General features: G+C 36.0%; 1 protein-coding gene across 1 annotated transcript in view; it reads left to right on the forward strand.

Moving 5' to 3' along the window:
• Positions 1–24,476, forward strand: part of CFAP47 (cilia and flagella associated protein 47) — a 351,597-nt gene that overhangs the window by 122,902 nt on the left and 204,219 nt on the right. The window contains exons 38-42 of the mRNA XM_087759023.1: positions 1,115–1,265; positions 2,197–2,285; positions 4,317–4,403; positions 17,607–17,683; positions 19,910–20,055. Of these exons, the coding sequence (XP_087615149.1) occupies positions 1,115–1,265; positions 2,197–2,285; positions 4,317–4,403; positions 17,607–17,683; positions 19,910–20,055 (550 nt within the window). The remainder of the gene's footprint in view (positions 1–1,114; positions 1,266–2,196; positions 2,286–4,316; positions 4,404–17,606; positions 17,684–19,909; positions 20,056–24,476) is intronic.

A 24,476-nucleotide genomic window follows, 5' to 3' on the forward strand; every position in this document is an offset into this window, starting at 1 on the left:
TTTAAGAATCCCTTTGAAGTATTATTTAAGTAATATCAGCTTGAGTAAATCAAGAAATGTCAAGATTTTACTAGAGGATATTTTCTTTCTGCCATCTCTTTCATACAGTTTGCTGGGGGGTAAATTTAAAAATTTATTTAACTACATAGAATGGCATTACAATGAAAGTGTAAACCAGTCAGCTGACTTTTTGGTATGTATTTTGAGATATTCTGCTTGCAACTCCAAAAATATAGGTCTTTTTGTGTTTAGAGAAAGCTCTGTCTACTCGGTTTGTATGTGTAGAAAGGCAGAATATGTTCAGATTCTACTGTTCTCTTGATATTAGAACAATCCTACACACTACAAGTTTACTGACCTTCATGCTATCTTAAGACATTAATCTCAAAATCAGAGGGTGATTTTGAGAGCTTCAAAGTGTGAGCTTCAGCCACTAAACTTTTTTTATTGATCTTGCTTAGTTGCAGGACTAATGCAAATCAAGTCTAAACTTAACTCTTACCTAGTCTAAATTCTCATTCTATGTGGTCTCCCCTTCTCCAGTTTCCCATCAGAGACTTGAGCTGTTTCTTGTACGAGAGAACTTTTTTTTTTTTCTGCCTCTTAATTACTCAGCTTTAGTAATTATTCTGAAGGGTTTTTTTACTCATTTCTTTCTCAATCTTCAGTGGGGATTTGATTAAGAACATCTAGATCTGTCTCACAACATGCATAACAGGATGTCTGACTGTTTAACTCACAAAAACCTATTCAAATAGGGGAGCATAAAGTAAATCAGTTGTTAACTTGGGGTAATACTATAAGGAAAGAGAACTTCCTGTGCTAGTGTGTGTGGGAAGAAAAATTAAGCTACATGCTGAGGTCATAAAAAGCAATAAGGACTCAATATTGTTCTTTTTCTATCTGTATAGTTCTTGTATTAGAATGCTTTAAGGTGTTCTTAGGAAGATTGAACTGCAACAAAGTATTTCAGAAGAAATAAATGACTTTCTTTTCTAGCCCCCTTACCTTACAAAGACTCGAAAATGTGCTCCTGAATTGACATTTCTGAGTAATTTCTGAGTCACCATTTTGTGCCTAACTAAACTATTATTATCATTATTATTTTGCCTAGGAGACAAACAAGTATAAATGTGGAATTCACTAGTCGTTTTCTGCGCCCTGCTGAAGCAGTGTTGCTACTGATCTCAAAGACTGTGGGTGGAATAGATGGTGCCACACTGACATTCTCTCTTAAATCTGAAGTCAAGCATATTGAACCTGCTGTAAGTTTATGTGTGTATGATTAATATTGTCATAAAAATATTGTTCATCTGTACATTGTATCAAACAAAAGTGAACTGAGGTAAGAATAAAAATGTGAGTTACCATCAGCATTAGCCTTCGACCTATGAATTTTCAGGTTTCCAATATTAGCCTAGGTACATGCAGAGAAAAGTCTAGAGGAATATCTAAGATGCCTAAGGATATAAATCACACTTGGATCCTAAATAATTTTAAAAATTTTGCAGTGATTGCTCTGAAAATAAATCTGGAGTCCCTTCAGCTTATGAATGCTTTCAGAAATTCCATTGAGGAGGTGTTCATAGGCCCCGTCAGCCTACTGATTTCAGTTGTCAGATGTAGACGGACAGCAAACTTTTGTTAGATGTTGCTAGGTTTATTTGTGCTTTTTAACTTTAGACAGTCTTTAGATTTAAGATATATCCCAGAAATAGTCAGAGCAGAGATAGACATGGTTTCCATCATTTGTTATCAAACATTCATTGAACACATCTGGATAGATCCTCTTCTAAACTCAGATGGTGTTTATGCGATTCTCGTTTTTTATCATGACTCGCTCTCTACCATAGCAATAGACACTGATGTTAGAAAGGAAGGTTGGGGAAGAGAAGAAAATAGAGGACATGGAAAGATAAGAAGGCAAAAAGACAGCTTGGTTCTTGGCCCTGTGCTATCACTTTGAAGAACGTTTAAAATATAGTGAAGTTTAATGCATGTTTAAAAAGAAATAGGCTTTAACATTCTTTGCTGGCAACAAAGCCTAGCGTTTAAATTATGTTAATTTTGTAGTCACCAGTGGTCAAATACATGGTTCTATTCTTCTTTGTAATATTTTCCTGTATGTTCATGTATTATAGATGAATGCAGTTTTGCAAGTTTTTCATATTGATATAAATTCTTACTCTTTTTTAGGATATATTAAAATTCAAATCACCATGTTATGAACTGAAGAAAGTTATCCTAAATGTTACTAATCCCTTCAGAAATGATGGCATATTCAGGTAGACAATGCTGTAAAGACATATCTATAATAATTATGCTGTTTTATCAACTCTTTTCCATAATTTTCTTCTTCTCCTTAAAAATGTAAAACTTTAAGGTTAAATCATAGGGATTTACATTACCAAAATTGTTACAAGCACTATGAAGTGGAAGCTGTCATAATGAATAAAGTAGATAAATAAGCCTTAAATGAACTCCATCTCACTGTAAGCAATAAAGTTAGAGTTTTAATCAAATGGAGTTCATGAACCTTGCTTGTATTTTTGTGTTTGGCTGAGGTCCAGCAGAACTTCTGAAGAGAAACAAACCATGGTAATTAATAGTTGGTTATTTTTTCCCCAATCTGCTTTATCCTGCTGTTTAAATTATTAAACATGCAAAAGAAAAAACATGCTTTTGCCTTGGGGCTCACATCACTATCAGTTAATCTAATTTATCATTTGTATTCATCATAGATGTAACAACTGCAGTTATAAATGTTGCTTTCTTTAATACAAAAGAAAGAGAGTGCTGTGCCCCTTTAAAATCTGTTTATGTGATCTGACTCCACATTGTGTCTTTAGTCTGTAGAGCTAAACGTTGGTTCATGTCATTCATTTATTTATAAGAAGCATTCTCCATAACATTTTTAGCTTGTTTTACTGGTCTGTTTAATATACACATTGCATACACTGCAAATTAAATTTCTCTTTCATCCACAGAATAGGTTTGGTATAGACACCTGTAACAGGATTGTTTCCATTGCTCCAGCAGTGTGCTCTGGCATAAGCCTCCTATGTGGGAATCATGAGTTTATTTAGCTTCTGTCTTTTTTTAAAGTGCCTGACATGGTCAGTGAGACTGCCTGTAATCAGTTCTATGATGTGGATAACCCTCTTGGAAAGAATAGATTATAGGTGATGAAGTAATTTAATTTTATATGTATCACTCAAAAGCTGCTTGACAACTACTTGAAGTAATTATCAATTTGAGTAACATTTGAACCAGTAATCTAAAACAAAAAATTCTTTGTATCATGTTTCCAGTGTTCTGAACCATCTAGTGTTCCATCAGGGGGTGCATTGCTTAGTTGCAAATAACACTAGGAAATGCACTTGTGATACCAAGAAAGTAGCTCTTTTACAGAAAACTGGGCTGAAACTCTTAAAACTAGGTGTATAATGTAGTATGATTTAAGAAAAGGACAAGTTACAAACATGAGCACCTCTTTGACCTCATGTCAAATATATAGCAAATGTCAGATAGCTCCAAAAGCTGTAAATACTGCACCCTAAATTAGTCCTTGCCTAGCATTTGGCTGTTTGTTAGATGTTACCCATTCTATCATCTAAATAATGTACATGAAAGAAGATCAGAATCTTCTAGGAAAAACTAAAGTGAAGCAGTTGCTTGTGGTTTGTCAGAGAAATCACAATTTACTCTATCTTAGTAGAGTCATTATTTACAAAAGCAAAATAAAATTACTTGAGCTTTTTTCTTCAAGTGTAAATGACTCAATTATTCAATCATTTAATTTAGTACAGATCATAGTATAAATTACATTTCAGAAAATTATTTTCAATTAAACTATAAGTATAATTTGTCTTAATATTGAAATGGACGTTATGTTTCTGGTTTTAATTTTTTCTTTTTTAAAAATTTTTTGAAAGGAATATTGGTCTGCATGTCATGACATGGCTGTAGACCACCCCTATGATTACAAATCAACCTATGGTATTGATGAGGTAGTAGTTTATGATTTTTCCCAATAACCCTTGAATAAGTATCTCAGGATTTTGCATGCTTACATGAACTTTAAAAATTACATAGCTTAAATTGTGCAAAATGTTTTAAGTTATTACATAAGAATTAATAAATTATTAAATATATAGTTTTTAAAAAAATCTTTTTTGAGAGTTCTTTTAAAGTATCCCCAGTTGAAAATAATAAGCTTCTTTAACAAGCTTTCATTTAAAAGTTAGAATAAACGGAGTTTTATCTTCATTCTGCAAGTTAAAAATGTGGTGATTATGTGTACTGCCATACTCCAGGGTCATTTTACTGGAATCCACAAGTTACTTAACACAGCCAGAGCAAGTATATCAAGCCAGGCGAGTAAAGCAAGAGCAAACGTTCAGGTGAGTTTTAAATGGCAATTGCTAATTATAATACACTGAATTACACAATTCTGTTAGTATTAGATCTTTGTGTATAGCTGTGTGCATACCCATTGTAAAGAATTATAGGGTAGGACATGGAAATATCGTAGAATTATGTAACATTTTTAGAACACTTATAACTTACTCGATCAGTGGAGAAAAGACTAATATGGTGTAAAAGATAAAAATGGGTGTAGTATGCCATTTGGAAAAAGTGTTAGAGAAACTAGGATTGAAAGGTGAAATTGATCTGGGATAGGGGCAACCGTGTTGACTTAAGTGATTGAAATGCTGAAAACTAGGTCCAGTTCACTACAACAGGATTAGTTCTCATTCTTGGAATGAAGAAGGCAGAGATATTTGAAGGTGCAGCAGTAAGGTCAAGTTTTTATTTATAAATAGACAGTCTATAGAATTATAATTGTGCTGAGATGTAAAATGTTACAGGTTCAATAGGCTCCTGGACATGCAAAAACAGAATAAGAGGTTATTAGTGCAGATATACTGATATAAGTTAATATAATTTTGTATCTAGACGTTACTGCTTAACTGACCATGAACAGATTTTCTAACATAGGAAATCTGGAAGGAGAAGGACAGTTCAAAGTAAGTGTGGTAAAGATAATAAAATGGCAAAGAATAAAAAACAGAGAGTAGTCGGAATGGGAGTCAAGGAGAGATATAAACAAAGATCTATGCTTAAGACATAGTCTGAAAGAAGTTATTTCTGCCTTCACTGTCTTTAATTGTTAGGCAGTGAGATAAATACCAATAAGCTTAGATGAACAGGCAGAAATCTTTGCAGGCATTGAAGAGGTGAGATGTAAATCAGAATCACTGATAGTCAAGGTTAAAGGAGAAAGAAAGAATCAAAAAGATTTGAGAACTAAAATTTGTGGCACTCTCTAGAAGTGGCCCAGCATAGAGAAAGATCTGCCATAAATATCTGAAACAATTTTTGGAACTTGCCAGATATTAAGAATTGCACTGTTTTAATAATTGACAGTTCAATAACTATCTTTCAGTCATAGACTGAAAGTGTTAATTCTAAATCTTTTTGATGATAGATTTTGCATTCACACATTGGCAATTTATATACAGAGATCCATTTCTCTAGTCTTCTGTCACTTCAGCCATGTTTTATAATTATTTATTTGTAGAGTAGTATTTATAGTCATCGGTTGGAATAGTATAGTAGCTAAAAAAACCCCAACAGAAGTAAGAACTCAGCTTACAGGAAAGATAACCAAAGTGTGACCACTCAGGTTTCATCTCATAGAGGCAGGATCTCTCTTTGAAAATACACCATCAGCAGCCCTCTCACAATATGTGTGAGAAATACTCCAGCCCAGAGATACTATCCAGAAAGAATACTATAGCAACCAGAACACTATTACGTAGACATTTGAGGTGGATGCATTCAATGCCATTTTATCCCTTATTTGTGTTCTGTGGGCTGCAATGATTGTCAGTGTCCTGTGTGCTTTGTGCACTTACAGCTAAGCTACACTTACCGGATGTGCTACAATAGGTGAACCTCCAGTGATTAATGATTGTTAGTTTTGAAATGTGCAGCCAACATCAGAACAATGATTTTTGTCCGAAACCTGCAGATACGTTTAGCAAGGCCTGTATCCAAGGGGAAATAGTCATGCCTATTTAATGTAACGCATGCTAGAAAAAGAGTCTGGTCATAACTATCAGTTATTCTGATAAGATCTCCAAACTCAGCCTACTAAACAAATGTTAGACCACTTTGGTTGGACATTACTTCTGTTCATATTTTTTGCTGAAAAGACACCTGGTCTTTTCTGAACGTAATTCAAAATGTGATGTGATAAAGAATCAATGTTCATATCTCCCATACTATCAATTCTGATGGGGAAGATAGATAATATTTAGAACTCAAATGCGATTAACATATGCCAGAGTAAAGGGCTCCATCTTCAATTTAAGCAAGAGAAGAAATAAACTGGAAACTGTATAACTCTTACTAAAAATTCTCTTAGGACAAAACAGCGATTTTCTAAAACTACCGTCCAAGGCCTCTTACAAAGAAAGAAATAATAATAGAGCCACTCTGGTAACTCCATCAATGTCTACAGATTTTACAAGTATATTGTACTTAGAGGTATCAGAAGCTGTTCAAATAGAAAAGGATTTTTCATCATCCTGCATATTTTGGCTTAATTTACCCCTAGGAAATAAATCAGTCTAAAAAGTGTAATTTTCTCATATATACAAGCATCACTCTTACTGAAATTGATTTGAGGGCATCTTAAGTCTTTAGAAATCTCCAGTATTGATTTGCTATAATTTTAAATATTTCTAAAAGGCTGAGGAAAGGCCAACGAAAAGGCTGAGGTACTTAATGCCTTTTTTGCCTCAGTCTTTAATAGTCAGGCTGGGGGTACCCAGCCCCCTGAACTGGAACACAGGGATGGGGAGCCGAACGAAGACCCCATAATCCGAGGGGAAATGGTTAGCGACCTGCTACACCATGTAGACACACACGTGTACGGGGCCAGATGGGATCCACCCAAGGGTACTGAGGGAGCTGGCAGAAGTGCTCACCAAGTCATTTCCAATCATTTATCAGCAGTCCTGGCTAACTGGGGAGGTCCTAGTTGACTGGAGGTTAGCAAATGTGACACCCACCTACAAGAAGGGCCAGAAGGAGGATCCAGGGAACTACAGGCCTGTCAGTCTGACCTTGGTGCCAGGGAAGCTTATGGAGCAGATCATCCTGAGTGTCATCAAGCAGCATGTATGGGACAACCAGGGGATCAGGCCAAGTCAGCATGGGTTTGTGAAAGGCAGGTCCTGCTTGACTAACCTGATCTCCTTCTATGACAAGGTGACCCACTTAAGGCTGTGGATATTGTCTATCTAGACTTTAATAAAGCCTTTGACACCATTTCCCACGGCATTCTCCTGGAGAAACTGGCTGCTCATGGCTTGGACGGGTGTATGCTTCACTGGGTAAAAAACTGTCTGGATGGCCGGGCCCAAAGACTTGTGGTGAATGGAGTTAAATCCAGTTGGTGGCTGGTCACAAGTGGTGTTCCCCAAGGCTCAGTATTGGGGCCAGTTCTGTTTAATATCTTTATCAATGATCTGGACAAGGGCATTGAGTGCATCTTCAGTAAGTTTGCAGATGACACCAAGTTGGGTGGAAGTGTCGGTCTGCTGGAGGGTAGGAAGGCTCTACAGAGGGATCTGGACAGGCTGGATTGATGGGCTGAGGCCAGTTGTATGAGGTTCAAACAGGCCAAGTGCCGGGTCCTGCCCTTGGGTCACAACAGCCCCACGCAATGCTACAGGCTTGGGGAGGAGTGGCTGGAGAGCTGCCTGGCAGAAAAGGACCTGGGGGTGTTGGTTGACAGCTGCCTGAACATGAGCCAGCAGTGTGCCCAGGTGGCCAAGAAGGACAATGGCATCCTGGCCTGTATCAAGAATAGTGTGGCCAGCAAAACCAGGGAGGTGATAGTGCCCCTGTACTCGGCACTGGTGAGGCCGCACCTAGAGTACTGTGTTCAGTTTTGGGCCCCTCACTACAAGAAGGACATTGAGGTGCTGGAGCGTGTCCAGAGGAGGGCAACGAAGTTGGTGAAGGGTCTAGAGCACAAGTCTTATGAGGAGAGGCTGAGGGAGCTGGGGTTGTTTAGTCTGGAGAAGAGGAGGCTGAGGAGAGACCTTATTGCTCTGTACAACTACCTGAAAGGAGGTTGTAGTGAGGTGGGGGTCGGCCTCTTCTCCCTAGTAACGAGTGATAGAAAGAGAGGAAACGGCCTCAAGCTGCACCAGGGCAGGTTTAGGTTAGACATCAGGAAAAACTTCTTCACCAAGAGGGTGGTCAAGCATTGGAACAGGCTGCCCAGGGAAGTGGTTGAGTCTCCATCCCTGGAGGTATTTAAAGAACGGATAGATACAGTGTTTGAAGACATGGTATAGATGGACTTGGCAGTGATAGGTTAACAGTTGGACTTGATAATCTTAAAGGTCTTTTCCAACCTAAATGATTCTATGAGTCTGTTATCTGTGATAAGAGAAGTCACTTAAGTGCTCTTTTTAAGAAGATTTTTTTCTTGAATGGAGCATAAGAAACGTCTGAAATTGTGTTAAAAAATTAGTATGTGTGCAATTCATAATTGATCAGTAAGAAGATTGTACCTGCAATCATTTTTATTCTTTTGATAAATCCAGAAAATACCTTCTACAAAATGGGGGCCCATTGCTCTAAGTGGTCCATAAGCATAAAACTACCATAAAATAAGTGCTTATACTCTATGTAATTGTGTCTACACGATTGATGCCATTTGCTTGCTTCGATCCTAACTACTTAATCATTCATGCAGTTCCAAGTGCATCTCCTCAGTCTCATAGTTCATTACGTGTCTTCATACTGTGCCCTTAGATGTGTTAGATACACCCTTTTAGACCTCACTGTAACAAGCTTTATCTGGCAGGTCGCCTTCTTACCTATGACCTTTCCCCTCTGGCAGTATCACAGGCACCCAAAATGGTGTCATTCATACCAAAGAGGAGACCAACCCTTTAGTCACTGTGGCATGGGCTCATCATACTGTGACTGGAAAGATATTCCAATCTGAAGCTAGAGCCCAGAAAAACTATATCCTTACTGGGACACAGTGCTGTCTAAGTTAAAAAATCGAACAGTAGCCCATGTCTGAGGCAGGGTGTCATTCAGTGGTTGCAGGCAAGACCTCTTTGACCATGGGGAGCTGAATGATGTTTGGGGAGAAGGATAGTGTTTTTCCTTTCATCCAGTTGGCATAGTTTTTAAGTATACTTGTGCCTGGATTTTTTCAAGTTACAGACTTTTCTATGCTTTTCCAAGCCCTTGACACTTCAGTTATTATCCTTGGCTTACATCTGTGTGCCAGCATGGCCTACTCCCTGTGGAAGAAGGAGAACCAGGTGGAGAGATGCATGCCACATGGCTCAGGAATTCTAATATAAAACTACCCATATGTAGTTTTCAAGCATGTTGGTATTTTGAATGATGTCCGTTTCAAAAAAAGTATTGAATGACAATAAAAGTTCAATGTTACCTTTAATAGCCAACTTTTCCTTCATAGATTTTCTTCTCTAAAACTAGGAAGTGATGAAGGTATACTAATGATTCGCTAACAGTCCTATCCTAAGACCATTACTAAGCAGTTTAGAGTATGTATTAGTGTCCATGAGTCATAAGGATGGCTCATGATTGCACAGATTGATTTGCAAAAAAAGCTGTGAATGCGGATAAATATTTTTATACCAAGAAAAACTCATTCTAAAACAAAAAAGGTGCCATTAATTAATGAATTTCAAGTCAAGCTTTGCAGAATATTGTGTATCACTTCTTAATGTTAATTTACTTTTTTTTTTTTAACCAGACATAATACCAGGAATTCCAAATATTTTTAATTTTCTGAAATTTGTTCTTATACTTTTTGTTCTAAGCAGTTTCATGTGTAAAGGAAAGAGTTACGTTAAACAGAATACCTGTATTTACTTAGTGGTAGGATAAAGAAAAAATGAAGATCTAAAAGGCTCCATTGTGTCTCTGTGTAATACAGGTTATACGATACAGCATTAATACCTGCTGTTTCAGAAATTATTGTTTAGAAATATACTATCAGGAGTCATCACAATTCTGATTAATATTTGATATATTAGAAATTGATCTATAGTAATGTAAGGCATACTACCTCTTTTGGGCAGCTCCTGTTTTACTTTCTGTCCCAGTCTTTGCTCTGAGATGACAAATTATCCCATGGAGTGTGGGCAAATATCTTAGATGTGAGTTTTGTTGTTCAAATATTTCAGTATTTTCAGTGTATTAGTAAGAAGTTCCTTTTATCCTTTCTCTCTCTCATAAAACGTTTGCTTGCTTCTGTCTTCTAAAGTTCATTGATGAAGTTGCTGCTGTGTGGACTTCAGATTTCCCCATGGTGCCTGGCACTTTTAATGTTTTTTCTTTGCCTTGGTAATATATAAAATCTGGAACTGGAAGGAACTACAAAGCTCATCTAGTAAATTCAGTTCCAAATACAGAAAGCAAAGTAATTTTCATTTTCTGAGAATTTGTTGGATGGCAAACAAGGTTATTGGCTTGTTTGGACCCTGGACTGAGGAGTAAAGGCACACTATTGCACATATATAGCTATGACGACATGATGATGTATGCGGACTATCTATGTTGACTGCGTGGATGATTTTGCTTTTGATCTTGATTTTTGGCACACCTGATAGAGACTGGGTTTGCCATGTTGTGGTGCTATGTAGGAAGAGGTAACTGGCAACTCAGAGGTGACAGTTACTAAACTGTTTCTCACTGGTGCACAAGTATGTAAGTAATTTGTATTACAAGTTTGAACTGGTTAGACTAAACCATGGCAAGAATGAATTGGAAGTATTCACACCTGCCATTTTCTCTGTCTCAACCAGGTCTTTGTACCAAGCAATTGAGAGGTTTTCTCTTAAAGCAACACTCACCTGTAACTTACTCTTGCAGAACTTTTTTGTTCATTTAATGCACAGTAAAATAACCTTGCTTTGGAAGGGACAAGTTGTGTTTGCAAAAAAAATGAAACAAATGAGAGGCAGTTTGTGAAGTTGCTTGGTCACCATTCCCCTTGATAAACTGAATCACTTCTAATACCTGAGTTATCAGACTTAGAGGCCTGATCCACAGTGTGATATAATGTGCTTAGTCTCACAAGTAGACCGCTGATTCTTTGCCGTTGTGTCTACACAGCACATGCATAAGCTTGATGCTGGAGCTTGCCTGGGGTTCTTCAGCAGTGATATTTTTTAGACAGCAGACTTCAGTGTTAATATGGAGAAGAATAATTGGTGCGTAAGGTGTGATAGGACACTACTGTAAGCTTAATACCAGAGAATCATAAAATTGTTTGTGTTGGAAGTAACCTTTAAAGATCATCTAGTTTTACCCCCCCTGCCATGGGCAGGAACATCTTCCACTGGATCAGGTTGCTCAAAGCCCTGTCCAGCCTGACCTTGAACACTTCAAATGACAGGACATCTGCAACTTCTCTGGATAACCTGTTTCAGTGTCTCACCACCCTCATTGTAAACAATTTCTTCCTTATGTCTAATCTAATTCTATCCTCTTTTAGTTTCAAACGGTTACCCTTGTCCTGTCACTACAAACCCTGGTAAAAAGTCTCTCTCCATCTTTCTTATAAATCTTCTTTACGTACTGAAAGGCTGCAACAAGGTCTTCCTGGAGCCTTCTCTTCTTCTCCAGGCTGAACAACTCCAACTTTCTCAGCCTTGCTTCATAGGAGAGGTGTTCTAGACCTCTGACCATTTTTGTGTCCCTCCTCTGGACCAACTCCAACAGATCCATGTCTGTCTTGTGCTGAGGACCCCAGGGCTGAATAAAGTACTCCAGGTGGAGCCTCGCTAGAGCAGAGTAGAGGAGCAGAATCACCTCCCTTGACCTGCTGGCCATGCTTCTTTTTATGCAGCTCAGGATATGACTCGTTTTCTGGGCTGTGAGCACACATTGCTGGCTCATATCTAATTTTTCATCCACCGATATCCCCAAGTCCTCCTCTGCAGGGCTGCTCTCAAGCCATTCATCCCCCAGTCTGGGGGACTGCCCCTGGGGACTGCCCTTATCCAGGTGTAGCAAACTGTCTGTGTAGACTTACTTTGTGGCAGTGGTAAACTATTCTGCCTAATCCATTTCCTTATTTCTCTTTGTATTGAAAGGGGATGTATGGAGCCAAACTGAGAGTATAACCATGCTTCTTATACCTTCCTGATCTTAACTATATTTCTTTTATTTTTATTATTGGATGAGATGCTATTTCTTTTTGTTATAGAAGAATGAGACACAATGTACGTGTCTTCCACAACACAGTTTTATTTCCCTTTCCCTTCACTTATCTGCAGGTGCTTTGTTTATTGGGGTGAGAATATATTTACAGAAAGAAACATTCAATACCATGTCAAATCAGTGCAATGAGTTTCTCTGTCATTCAACTCTGAAAATAGGACTTATTCAATGTATGGTTCACCCCAGTGAAGAAATATGTTGTACTCTGTACATTCTCAATGTGTAATGTATTTCCATGTAGTATGCTTATTGTTATCATTTTTTCATGCAGCTTTTGAGCAATTTGTTATTTTTATAGTGATTCTTCTGCTGTAGTCTCTGTTTTTGCAATCATGACTTGGCGTTCTTATTCAAAGATAAAGCATTGAAAGAGATGACATTTTATATAAAATTTGTATTTTTGTATTTTTATGTGAGATACTTATTTGTAAGTACAGAATAAATAGTATGTTGTACTTGCATACCTCAGAGATCATTTTCCTTTCTGAAAAATGGCCTTTAAGTATAGGTATTAAAATGAATCTCCAGGGTATCGTATTCTGAGAATTTTACAAGTCCATTTATTTAAGGTTGTGATTTTTTTTCTTAGCCCAGCAAGATTAACTATTTATTTTAAGAGAGACCCAACAGCTATCAAATGCTGTATGTAATAATTGTTTGCTATAAGCTGGTTCATCAAATTTTACTGCTAGGGGAGAATGACTTTTATGTGTGGAAAATATTAAACCTGAGTCTAGAGCTGAAACTCTACTTGCAGTATTTCTTGAGATACATTACAGTATAGTTTTCAGCATCTATGAGCTCTGTGCTTGTTGTAAATTAAACAAAACTCTCCTTCCATAAATGTAACTGCACAGTCTTAACTCCTGTCAACACTGGTAGAAATTATTTGTGAAGAAGGACAGAAAAAACTTTAGAGTAATATCGAGGAAAAATGATGGTAAGAAGCACAATTTGCTTTGTGGGGATAAGAATAAGCAAAGATTTTGTTGTAAGTTGTTTTTTCAAGTATTATCTGTTCTTTTGAAACACACTTGAAAAGCAATGTTGTCATGAACCAAGTTAAGGTGTTTAGGTTAAGGCTCATCCCCTTCACTCCTTTCTCAGACAAACCCTTGATTGCATTGGGTTCCTTGTGAATGATTAACTGCACTGTTAGTGAATATAGATCATTCCTGTAGCCTTGGTGTAAAAAAAAAAGGTACAGAGGCACAAGCTTTGCTGTTCCTCTTTTCAGGGCTATAACCTTGCGGAAATGAACGTTGCATGTGAACTAAATTAACTAAAACAAGAAGAGAATTATTTTTACTAGAAATGGCTTGAAAGGCTTCTCTTATGACAGTTGATGTATCCTAGCAAGATCATGAACTATATATTAACACGGGGATTTTACATCTCTAGTTCCTCATTATGTGGTATAAATTCCCAATACTTACTCAAAGAGCCAAGAGTAAAATTAGCCTTCGCACAGAAAATCATGGAAAATTATGTCCCAGTTTATATTTATTCTGTGAGCAGAAACATTGTAAACCATGTGCATAAAAGCAAATTTCAAGTGTTTTTTTCTTGTATAATAATTCTTGTGAAGGAAAAAAAAAAAAGAGAAAAACCTAAGGAGTATTTTAGAGAAAACCTATTTTTGGTAATTCATTTCTACTCCAATATTAAAAAGACAAAGATTTTGAGAATGGCAAATGTAAGATGCCAAATTCAGTCTGTTTGGAAATCAGCGCTGTACGTAAGAGAAATGAGTTACACGAGGTAGAGATAGTGGCAACATCAACCCCCTATTTTTAGCCATGAAATATGCAAATGTTCCACTGTCTATGTTGCACTTTTTCTTAAATAATTGTGCTCCGTTTCCTGTAAGAAAAAAATCATGGCTCACAAGTTTTAAATAATTTGCGTACTATTGATTTGTTGCAGTTTGTGAATCCCTGGTATACAGAATTGTGGGATTCCAATGGGATTTTTTTGCTGATGGTTTAAATCTGGATCTTGCATTTACTGGATTGAATTTGGATCACTCAACATTTATTAGGGTTAGTGTAAAATCCTTGTTTTACTTAGCTTTACTGATTTCATTCGTTAAAAAAGGGATATCTTGCCTTAAATAACAAAAGAAGTAGATTTCCTATTAAATTTCTTCAATGTATTTCTGTCCTGGGGCTTGGTTAGGTTAGGTAACCTTGTATAAAGTCACGCCAGTTTTATAATAAGATGTGTTGTGATGCGTTTTTTACTATTACAATCTGGCTATCTGAAAAACTAGAGAAATAAATGAATAAACAAATAAATATGACCTTGCATGTTATTTTTAAGATTGAATTTACAAAATTAGATTTTTAAATAAAAATCTATAGAGAAAACATGCAGGAAGCTGTCTTTGAATTTGTTATGTATTTATAATAAATTATAAATTAAAACATTTATCTGTCCCTTGTGAGTTATAAATATGAATAGCAGGGAGAAGGATGCCAAATCAATCCACTGTATGGCCTAGTGTATACGTCGTCATTTAAAATCCTGGTGCAAGTGAGATTATTTAAGTACCTTAAAGACTTTACTGAAATGCATGTGACTTGAAGTGAAAAAGTGTGTCTTGAAAAATAGAAGTATTTATTTCAAATACTTAAATTAGAAAGTTGCATTTAGTGATAAGCTTTTCCAAATTATTTAGAGACATTTTTACTGTTGAGGTGTAGTAGTACAAACCCCAAAACATTACTGTTTTACATTCCAAATAGAAATTATAAGACATCTTTTAAAGCTAATGCTATGTTGCACTACACAGGAATTATTCAAATGGTTGACTTGAAGATTATAAAATGTGGTCTTCATAATTGTTAATATTCTATGCAGTAACTAAAGTATCCACATTTAAGAATATATGTAAATGAAATATAAAAAATAAGGTAAAAAAATATCTCTTATTAGTGCTCTGTTGACTTTACTGCTTAGGAGGGGTTAAACATAGGACTTTATAAAGCAATGAGCCTCTGATTTCCTTTACTATTGAAAAAGCAAACTTCCAAGTGATAAGCTTCCGTGCATTTCCAGGCAAGATCCAGAGTTTACTACTTCTTTATTTGTAAAAATACAATTTATTAAGTGGACAAAGAAGGGAAAAGAGGAATAATTAATTACAATCACAATATGTTACATTTAAGATAATATTCCCCACAACTAAAATTTTCTAATTTAAATGGTGAAATACTAATGTCTCTGAGGCCAGAAATCTGCAGTTGCACTGAACAATAAATAACAACAACAACAACAGAAATAAAACCAGTAACATTTTAATTGGAAAAACTAAAATGAGATAACATTTCAACAGTGTTGTATTTCAGGAAATGAAAGCAATTAAGGCCTGCACCTTCTTTAGTATTTGGTAGTGTTGCCCCCACATAAACACAGACTTCTGTTTAAATCAGTGGAGCACTACACAGGAGCTGGGTTTCCTGTATTTCTCCAGGCCTAAGCAAGGAAACAAAAAAAAGGGATTTGTTAGCTTTATTTGACATCTGTTGAACTGGTGTTGGGGAATTTTTATTGTATCCCTTGAGTCAAATTAAACACACATTTGTGCTTAAATGTAAAGATTTAATGAGCAAACACGTTGGGCAGAGACCTATCGCCATAAGCTTCTACAAGGAGTCCACAAAGATGTGACACGAGCCGATTCCTTGTATACACTTGCACCAGCAGCAATCCTGTGAACATCAGCATCAGGCACCTTAACCCACTGTTTGGTTCATCCCCCAGCACCAACTCTGTCTACCAAAAGTGCCTCCTGAGCACTTGCATTCCAACAATCCATTGCTACAAGATGCTGCTGTGTCATTTCTTATCTCTTCAGCAAAGGAAACTTTGCTCACTTGCAGGGAGTTGTTCTGTCTTTGTCATTCCTGCTTCCAGCCAGTTGGGCCTTCTTGCCCTCCATGCCAGATTGTTCCTTGATCCTGAATTACCATTGCTGAGCAGTTACAATTTGAATTTCCCCTTCACTGGACAGAGTTGCTTTCCAGATGGTATTAGAAACAGAGCTAAAATTTAGAGTAGAGTAGAGTTTAAACCATGAATTCTGACTCTAGCATAATGACTAGTAGTATATTCAAGGTTTCCAGTAAAGTGCTTGGGACATAAACAGACTTTCCAAAGCCATAGGCTAGAACCTTTGTTTACTAGATAATTCCTTTTTTTTTTTTTTTGACATATATGAGCTGCTGATATGTTATCTAATTAAGCTCATAAACATAAAATATTTGCCTAAAAGTATATATCGCCCCCTAAAAAATCTAGTATTCTATAACATACAAAAATATACCAAGAATTAAAATTAATGTTAAAAATCTAAGTTTAAATGTCTTATTTTTACTGTTTCTAAATGTTAATGTTGTGTTAAAGGTATTTTGGCCCCTAGGTAGGCAGGTAAAAGTTAATAGATTCAGTTAGCTCTCAGGAGTTCATGGTACCTGGAAAAGGCAATTGAGTTATCATGAATAAAGCAGAATGATGACCTCTTCTTTAAAAAGAGGAGACTGTTGAGCTAGAAAGAAGGTAGAGAGAGCTAGAGAAAAAAACTGGGGCTTAAAAAAAAAGTTTAGGTAAGAGGAGATCTGGTATCTGAAGTGTGTTCTGATAAGGGGCAAGGAAAGACTGTTACTTTTGCAAATCAGTTTCAGTGAGAAGCAGCAGTCTAAAGACATGTCCACAAGGTCTATGAATGTAACTTCTAGAGTGAGCACAATGCATCTGAATGGAATTTGGTTTGCAGGCATTTAGATATATTTCTAAAATTGGAAAGACTGAAAGGAAGACAAGTGAGAGCATCAGAGGAATGCAAGGCCTTGCCTCTTCATTATGTACCAGGGAACAATTCTTCTTTGCCTTGCCTCACAGAATATTGAAATGATAAAGAGAAGAATTGGGACTGAATTACACAAAAAAGTGTTATTGGGCAGGAGTACTTTTGACTGGCAAAATATAATTGCATTTTTTTCTTTTTAACATGGAATTTTGCTTATATGAGTACTGCGGAGATGATATACAGGTTAATTGAAGGGAGCATGTTCTGACTCTGGTGGAAATATGACTACTAACTTAAGTGGAGGAGGTTGTATTTAATGTTATTGGTAGGTAGAGGGTTCCAAAATGTGATGTGTGGGTTTTTTTTGTTTTTGTTTTTTTTTTTTAACCATTTGTTTTTCCAGTATTTATTCATAAAAAGGGAAAATAAGCTATCTATTACTAACAGAAATGTCAAGCTTTAGTGTATTACTTCTGTTTTTATTTTTTCCTTGTAGTTCTGAAAATAATATATTAAATTGTAAAAAGGGTGCACTGCCTGAAGATTCAAATGAAGAGAACAGCTTAAATTGCTGTAAGTACCTCTGTATAATACCTCTTGTGTCACTACAGTCAAAATTAGAGTATCTACATGAGAAAGATTTTGACATCTAAAGTAATTATTATTTATATGTTCAGTAACTCTTATTTATAGGATAGTTTGTCTTCTGATATATTTAATTTAGTGAAATGATCTCTAAAGTTGCACTGTAGTCCTAGTGACTTTACCATTAACAAAAAAAAAAGAAATCTATTTTTCTTCTTTTAAGGGCCCATGGGTTGGCATCATGGAATTCTGATGTGGAGCCTTTGCAGTTTGCCTAATTTATTTTTGAAAATACTCATCAACAGGGATTGTGCATTTCTTGCTCTTATTTCCTATGAAATGTCAGTCAACAGTTATGTCAAAATGTATGAATCTAGAACTACAGCCTTTTCTGAGACTGTTGAAAGTCCACTTGAGGAAAATTTGTACAATGGCCTTATTAAATTAATTTTGTCCTCTTGGAAAATATTGTTGTGTTTCCATTAAGTCATATGGAAAGCAGATTTTTAATCTGAATAATCTAGCCCTTCTAGATATATTTATTATTTTGTATTGTATTCTGAGATGCGATTAACAACCAACTAATACACAGTTCATAAAAATAAAAAGTATGAACCTTAAGTAACAAAGTGAGGTACAACTATTGCACCAATCTGTGAATGGCTTGTGAAAGTTTTTATGGCTTCAATCAGACTGGAGCTACAGAGACATTTTTGATGGTATTTCAGGTCTTTGTAAAAAAAAAAAAAGTTGTCATTTCTTGTAGAAGTGAACTTCTGCTTTGGGAATAATTCATCACTCCTGTCATTTTTTCTATAACATGGTGAACAAAACCTAAATAAGAGTGTTCTGCACGTTTTACACCCTGACCAGAGAGAATATGTACTATTAAGGGTCAAGAGTCGTAAGTGGAGAGTAATAGGAATTACGTTTTTTTTTTTTTTTGTCTTGAACCAGCCATAATAAAAAGGAAGAAAACTGTCAAAAAAAAATCTAAATTTTTAATTAATGTTACTTCTTTGGCAATTGTTCTAATTTCACAGAGTCCAGAGGGAGAAAGTGAGGAGGGAGGGCTCTCACAAGATTAATTTAGTCTGCTTCACAGTTTGACATACTTTGAATGGGGAACACTTGAACAGGAGATAAGTTTGGGAGTTAGTGTCTTATTTAGTCAAAAATTAGTTCCTGTTAGGGCTGCCTTACCCTATTTGATGGAAGGGTAAAAATGGGACTTGGGTCCTGTTGGTGTTTTTGGTGTGTTTTTTTTTTTTTTTTGTTTTTTTGGTCATTGTTTGTGTAGGCTTTGAAAACATGAAATTCATATCAAACTTAACTGTTGGTTGAAGCGTGAATATTGGGAAATTCCTATATTGATTGGAAAAGAATGTGGACTATGGAGAGAAAAGGCAGGTTGTGGTTAGGCCTTTCTTCAGCTTGATTCTTGGTGTTTTTGGGGGGTGAATCAGTTTTATTTAATTGGCCAGAATTTGACATAGGTTTTTTATGTGATAGTCACTCATTTCTTTTGCCTGCACTTTTGGTTCTATTCTTAAGTCTGTTGAACTTCCTAGAAGGTTAACCAGCCAAGGTTGAATGAAAGTCCAGTTTTAAAGTATTCTGCACTATCAAAATATGCTCAGCAGATGAAAAACATGCAGTGAGAAAGTAGTCAGACCCTGCTAGATTCAGCCTTAAGATTCTTAGTGTCTTACGAAGAAAGCACTTTGTCAGCATAATGATTTTGTGAAAGCATCGCAAAGAAAACAAGCTTTCCTGCATTTGGTTTTTGTCCATTCTGGAGGATTTCAGACTATAACATGACATAGTTACTGCCACTGAAAGCAAGATTGTTTGTTTAAATAGTAGTAAACTGTACTCTTCTTTCTGGCAAGAGGAGTCATTTGCTTATAGGCTGTGCATCCTTAAGGAATTTTTTTGATGGAGAGAATTGTCTGTTTTCCTCAGTTTTGTTTCAGTGAACAGAATAAAAACACAAGTCGTTAACAAAATGTATTTAAATAATACAGCATGCAATACTGCAGCACATTTTCACAAGTGTAACTGTAAGTACTGATTACTGCTTGCAAGTGTGCCTTAAACACTGATTACTACAGGAGGCTGTATACAATATCCTTATATTTAAATGCAGGCAGTTACATTATTTTACAACCCATGCTGCTGTGTCTGAACAACCATTTAAACTTATTTTAACAGCTGACCAGTCCAGCCTCCTGCATGAGTTCTTCAGTCCAATGGAAAAACTGTTCTTGGAAGGGAGAAGTTCTGCAGGCTTAGACATTCACTTTCTTCCTTTTAATCTGGAAAAACGTTACTGCACTGTCATTCTGGTTAATGAACTGGTAAGAATAGAAAGTATGTTCTGTGAGTGGTTTTCATGTGATAGCCTAGTCAGTTAAGAATCGGGATATGTTTGCCAATTATGTGTGAAAAGGGTAAACGAATATACAAATTGGTTATGTACATATTTTAAGGTAATGTTTTTGCACGCATATGCAATTATAAAGATGTGATGTATGTGATAACTTTTGGAAATGAAAATATTTTCTCTTTCATTTTTTTATTAAAATACAATATTCCTATAATTCTCGGAGGAAAATGTTGCTTAAGAAGTTGGTCAGTGATTTACATAAGATTACAGGCTTCAGCTAAGAAATTTAAACCAAAGTTTACTGCCCTTTTGTCTCCACATAATCAGAATTATATGGAATGCTGCAAGTTACTTTTGACTGTAAAATCATTACGAATAAACGTAATACTGCAAGGAACGTTACTTTGGTGGCTCTTCTAGGCAACTCAGCTTCAAAACAAATACGGAACTTATAATTTGTCTTGATGTGGGAGCAAGAATAATGCTTTTGGATGAGACATAGGCAGGGAAAGGATAAAGTCTTTACTGTACTGTACTTCTCCCTGTGTTTATCACTGTATCAAGGATATGCTGTCAAAGTAGAATAATGATGATTATCCTTGCTCTGTCTCTTTTTAATTTTTCTGCCAATCCAAATTCCATTCAGTCCTTGTCACCAATGCAGGTAAAACTTTTGAATAGATGATTGTACATGAACACTGACTCCATTACCTTTCAGTTTTTCTTGACTCATGTAGCCTGGGTTTCACCATATATACTTAATTGAAATTGATTTCATCAAATTACCAAGACCTGGTTTTGACCAACTTTCAGAGCTTAAAATTTGCACTCCAGCTTCTTTGATACCCCTGCAATCATTTATCTCAGTGGTTACAATCTTCTTATTTCTATATCTTTAGTCCATCTTTTCACCTCTAACCTCTCTGCTGTGTTTTGTCTCTAGCTGACAATGTTTTTCTAATTTTTTGTGTGGTTGATCTCAAGGCTTGCATTCTGCTTCTTACTTTCATAATACTACCTCTGTGTTTCAGCTTTCCCTCTGTGCAATGACATGCATCTGCCATTCTCTCTGCCGCATTTTCATGATTTGTAACAATACATCCCAAACTAAATGACTTATTTTCTTCCTGCACTTTCTCAGCTGTCATATTTTTCATTACTATAGAACAAGAGACTCCTGCTGGTGTTTAGTGTTTGTATGTTTGGTGTTCATTTTTATTGTTTAACCACAACTTTGGCTATGCCAGCTGGCCAACTTAATTTTTCCTTGCTTTTAAAGGAAAACAAGACTAATGCAATGATGCCTAAGCCTGTTTATCTGACCTTGTTCCATATTTGAAACCACTGGCTGTTTTTTAAGAGAACAAGCTGCATGGCTGGAAGTCTTAAAGAGTGTACAGTTCACTTGAGTTTCTTGAAAATTGGCAGAGAGATAAAAGAGGGACAGTCTGTCAAAGCCTACAGCGAGCTCATGCCTTATTGACACCAGGGAATCACCCACAAAGATGCTGTATAAATGTCCCCATGTCAGAGGATAGCGATCCTTGTGGATGATTCAATGAAAAAACAATCCAGTGCTCAGCATCATTCAGAAAGAGAAATCATTAGGAAAAAAATAGGCATCAAAATGTAAAACCTCAGTATACCTTTCTAAAGAGCTATAGTGTACACATCTTGAATATTGTGTGCAGTTCTAGTCACCCCAGCAAACAATATAATAGAGATGGAGGGAAAAAAGAGAGAGAAAAACAGGGATGACCAGAAGGATGTAACAGTTTCTTTATAGAGACAGATACTTAAAAAAATTAATTTCCTGTAATTAAAAAAGAGATTGTTAACGGACATGACAGGTACATAAGATTATGAATAGTTTGCAGAAAGTTAATAGAGCAACTGTTGCAGAGTGTACAAACTGAACCAAATGAAGTATTTTTTCATACACAATGTTTAACTTATGTAACTCAGCTGTGATAGGACACTTTGGATGCTAAAACTGTTAACTAGTTAAAAAAAATTAGACAAACTCATGAAGGTTAGGTCCATCAGTTTTATTCAGTGAAATATCTAGATGCAGTCTCTAGACAAGGAAGATCCTAACCTACTAGTTTCTGGGAGCAGATCTGAGAAGGATCTTCTTTTACTTGCTATGATTTTATCCTCTTTCTTTAAACCTCTGCTATTGGCATTCTCCCTGTTTATTTCTTTATTAGAAGCAGAAGCATATACCCTGGCTGAGAAGAGGAGGCTTATACTACATTAGGTATAGAGCCTGAAAACTAAATAATTTAATGAAGAGAAGGGAAATGGAGACATGTTAATGGGAGGAAAGCAAATCTAAGAGATGTGCTCAGAGCTATGGGACAGTTATACTTCAGGTGGAAAGGGAAAAGAGCATTTCTGACAGCCCCAGTATTGCCTCCAGGTGATGTAGAAACACCTAAATTTAGACACCTAGCTACTAGTCACTGTTCTTAAAGAACTAGTTGACCTTATCATAGTAGGAAGCATTAATGCCTCAGAGAAGCCACTGTTATGTCCTGTATCGTAACTATTTCTTGAACACCCTCCTTTCAGTTTATCTGAGTAGGTGGGATGCATTTTAAGGCTGCTGAAAGTGCAAAATTTTTGATATGTAGCACCGCAGGTTAGAAAAATTAAGTCCCATCCACATAATTGTATCATTTGTAAGAAATTGTGGTAAATCTCCTAGGGAAAGGTGAAACTGCAAGACAGCTAGCATGATTTTGGAGCTGTACAGTAATGGCACAGGAAGAAATTGGTTTGCTTAAATATTGTGCATATGGCTGCAATATTTCAATCATATCATCATCTAATTGACAAACAATTGCAGCTACCATGCTGTATGATGATCAAATGGCTTCATACAGTGATGAGACTTGTACCATTCAAATATGGACTTGTGCTGTATATAATCAAATAAATAATTTAATTTAGCATTTCTGTAGTTTCTTTCTACCTACCTTTACTCCCCTTTTTGACAAATGGAACAAAATGGTAATCAGAGCAAGACTGCTTGTTCATTACAATCAATGAAGAAGGTACTGAGATTCAAATCACTAGTTAGACTTGAATCTGACTAGGAATCCTACCTGTAATTGCATCAACTATGTATCTGTAATAAAAGCAAGAAGACACGCTGATTCAAGTTTGTTGGCCTACTCAAGTATGTTGCTTAAATTGTTTTGAAGTAATCTGTGTGTTATCTTTTCTAAGGTTTGAAATGACAGCACAAGTTGTTTATAACATTTCTGAAGGATTCGTTTCAATGTTTCTTTGTTTTTTAAGAAAAATTGAACCTGACATTCTTCAAATTTTCAGCATAGATCTTTTCACAGAAGAAATTATATATTGGTTAACATAACTGGGTTGCTTTTTCTCTATATCTTTGTTTCTGGGAGCTAATTTAAATGTGAACAACCTGTGATTTCAATGATAATAATTTATTAAGTCATAGTTTAAAAGTGGTAGTCCAGACTTTCGCAGCTAAATGTCTACTATAACATTAAATGGTTTATTAAGAGAACACTTTACTATCTGTTGTTCTTAATTACTGACTTGCATGGAGAACTGCAAATTCCTAGTAGCTATACATTCTTTTGGAATATCAGTTAGCAATGGGATTAGATAAATAGTTAATGGTAGTTCAACAACCATTTTATTAACTATTTTTGTTAACAGTACACCCTACAAAATGTTGATGCTATCCTGTTTGCAGCTGATGGAAAATGGAAGTATAAAACATTAAAACCATGGGGATGCTAGCTTAACTCTCAAAATACAGTGAAGTAACCATTCTGTTCCAAAGCACCAGGGAAAAACCTCAGCAGACAAAAAACAGGATTTGTATTCTGTGGAGATCAAAAAGCAAGAATTCTTCAAAGCAAAGACAGAAATGGGGAAGTTAGTTTGCTCCTGTAAACATATTGATGTCAGCAATGACAAGAAAAGTAATTGATAGTAGAATGGCATCCTAGCAACCAGTACCTTCATGAAATTAGTGGTATATGCTGTAAGCTTGTTAACGGTCCTTATGGAGCCAAAACACTGTGTCAAACAGGAATAATTCTTGTTTAAATTGGTTCACAGGAGTGGCTATTAGTTTGTGTGTGGGAAACCAATTTTGCCGTAGGTTTCTTTAATCCTTCTCAAGGAAGATTTGTCTGAACTTTTGAATCAAGGAAGGAGAGAAAATGCCATCAAAGTTGAATAGCTTTCCTTCTACTGGGTCAGAAACATAATTGCGATGTTTTCAGCCTTAACATAAATAGCTGACAAAACTATGAATAAAGGTAAAATAAAAAGGTTTGTCTTATGTTATTGACCTTTAAGGGAAAATATTGCATTGGTTGGCAGATGCACTAAATTATATAA

The sequence above is a fragment of the Nipponia nippon genome, unplaced genomic scaffold, assembly GCF_047370975.1.
Source record: "Nipponia nippon isolate SJK-2023a ecotype South Korea unplaced genomic scaffold, ASM4737097v1 scaffold_2, whole genome shotgun sequence".
Classification (NCBI taxonomy): Eukaryota; Metazoa; Chordata; class Aves; order Pelecaniformes; family Threskiornithidae; genus Nipponia; species Nipponia nippon.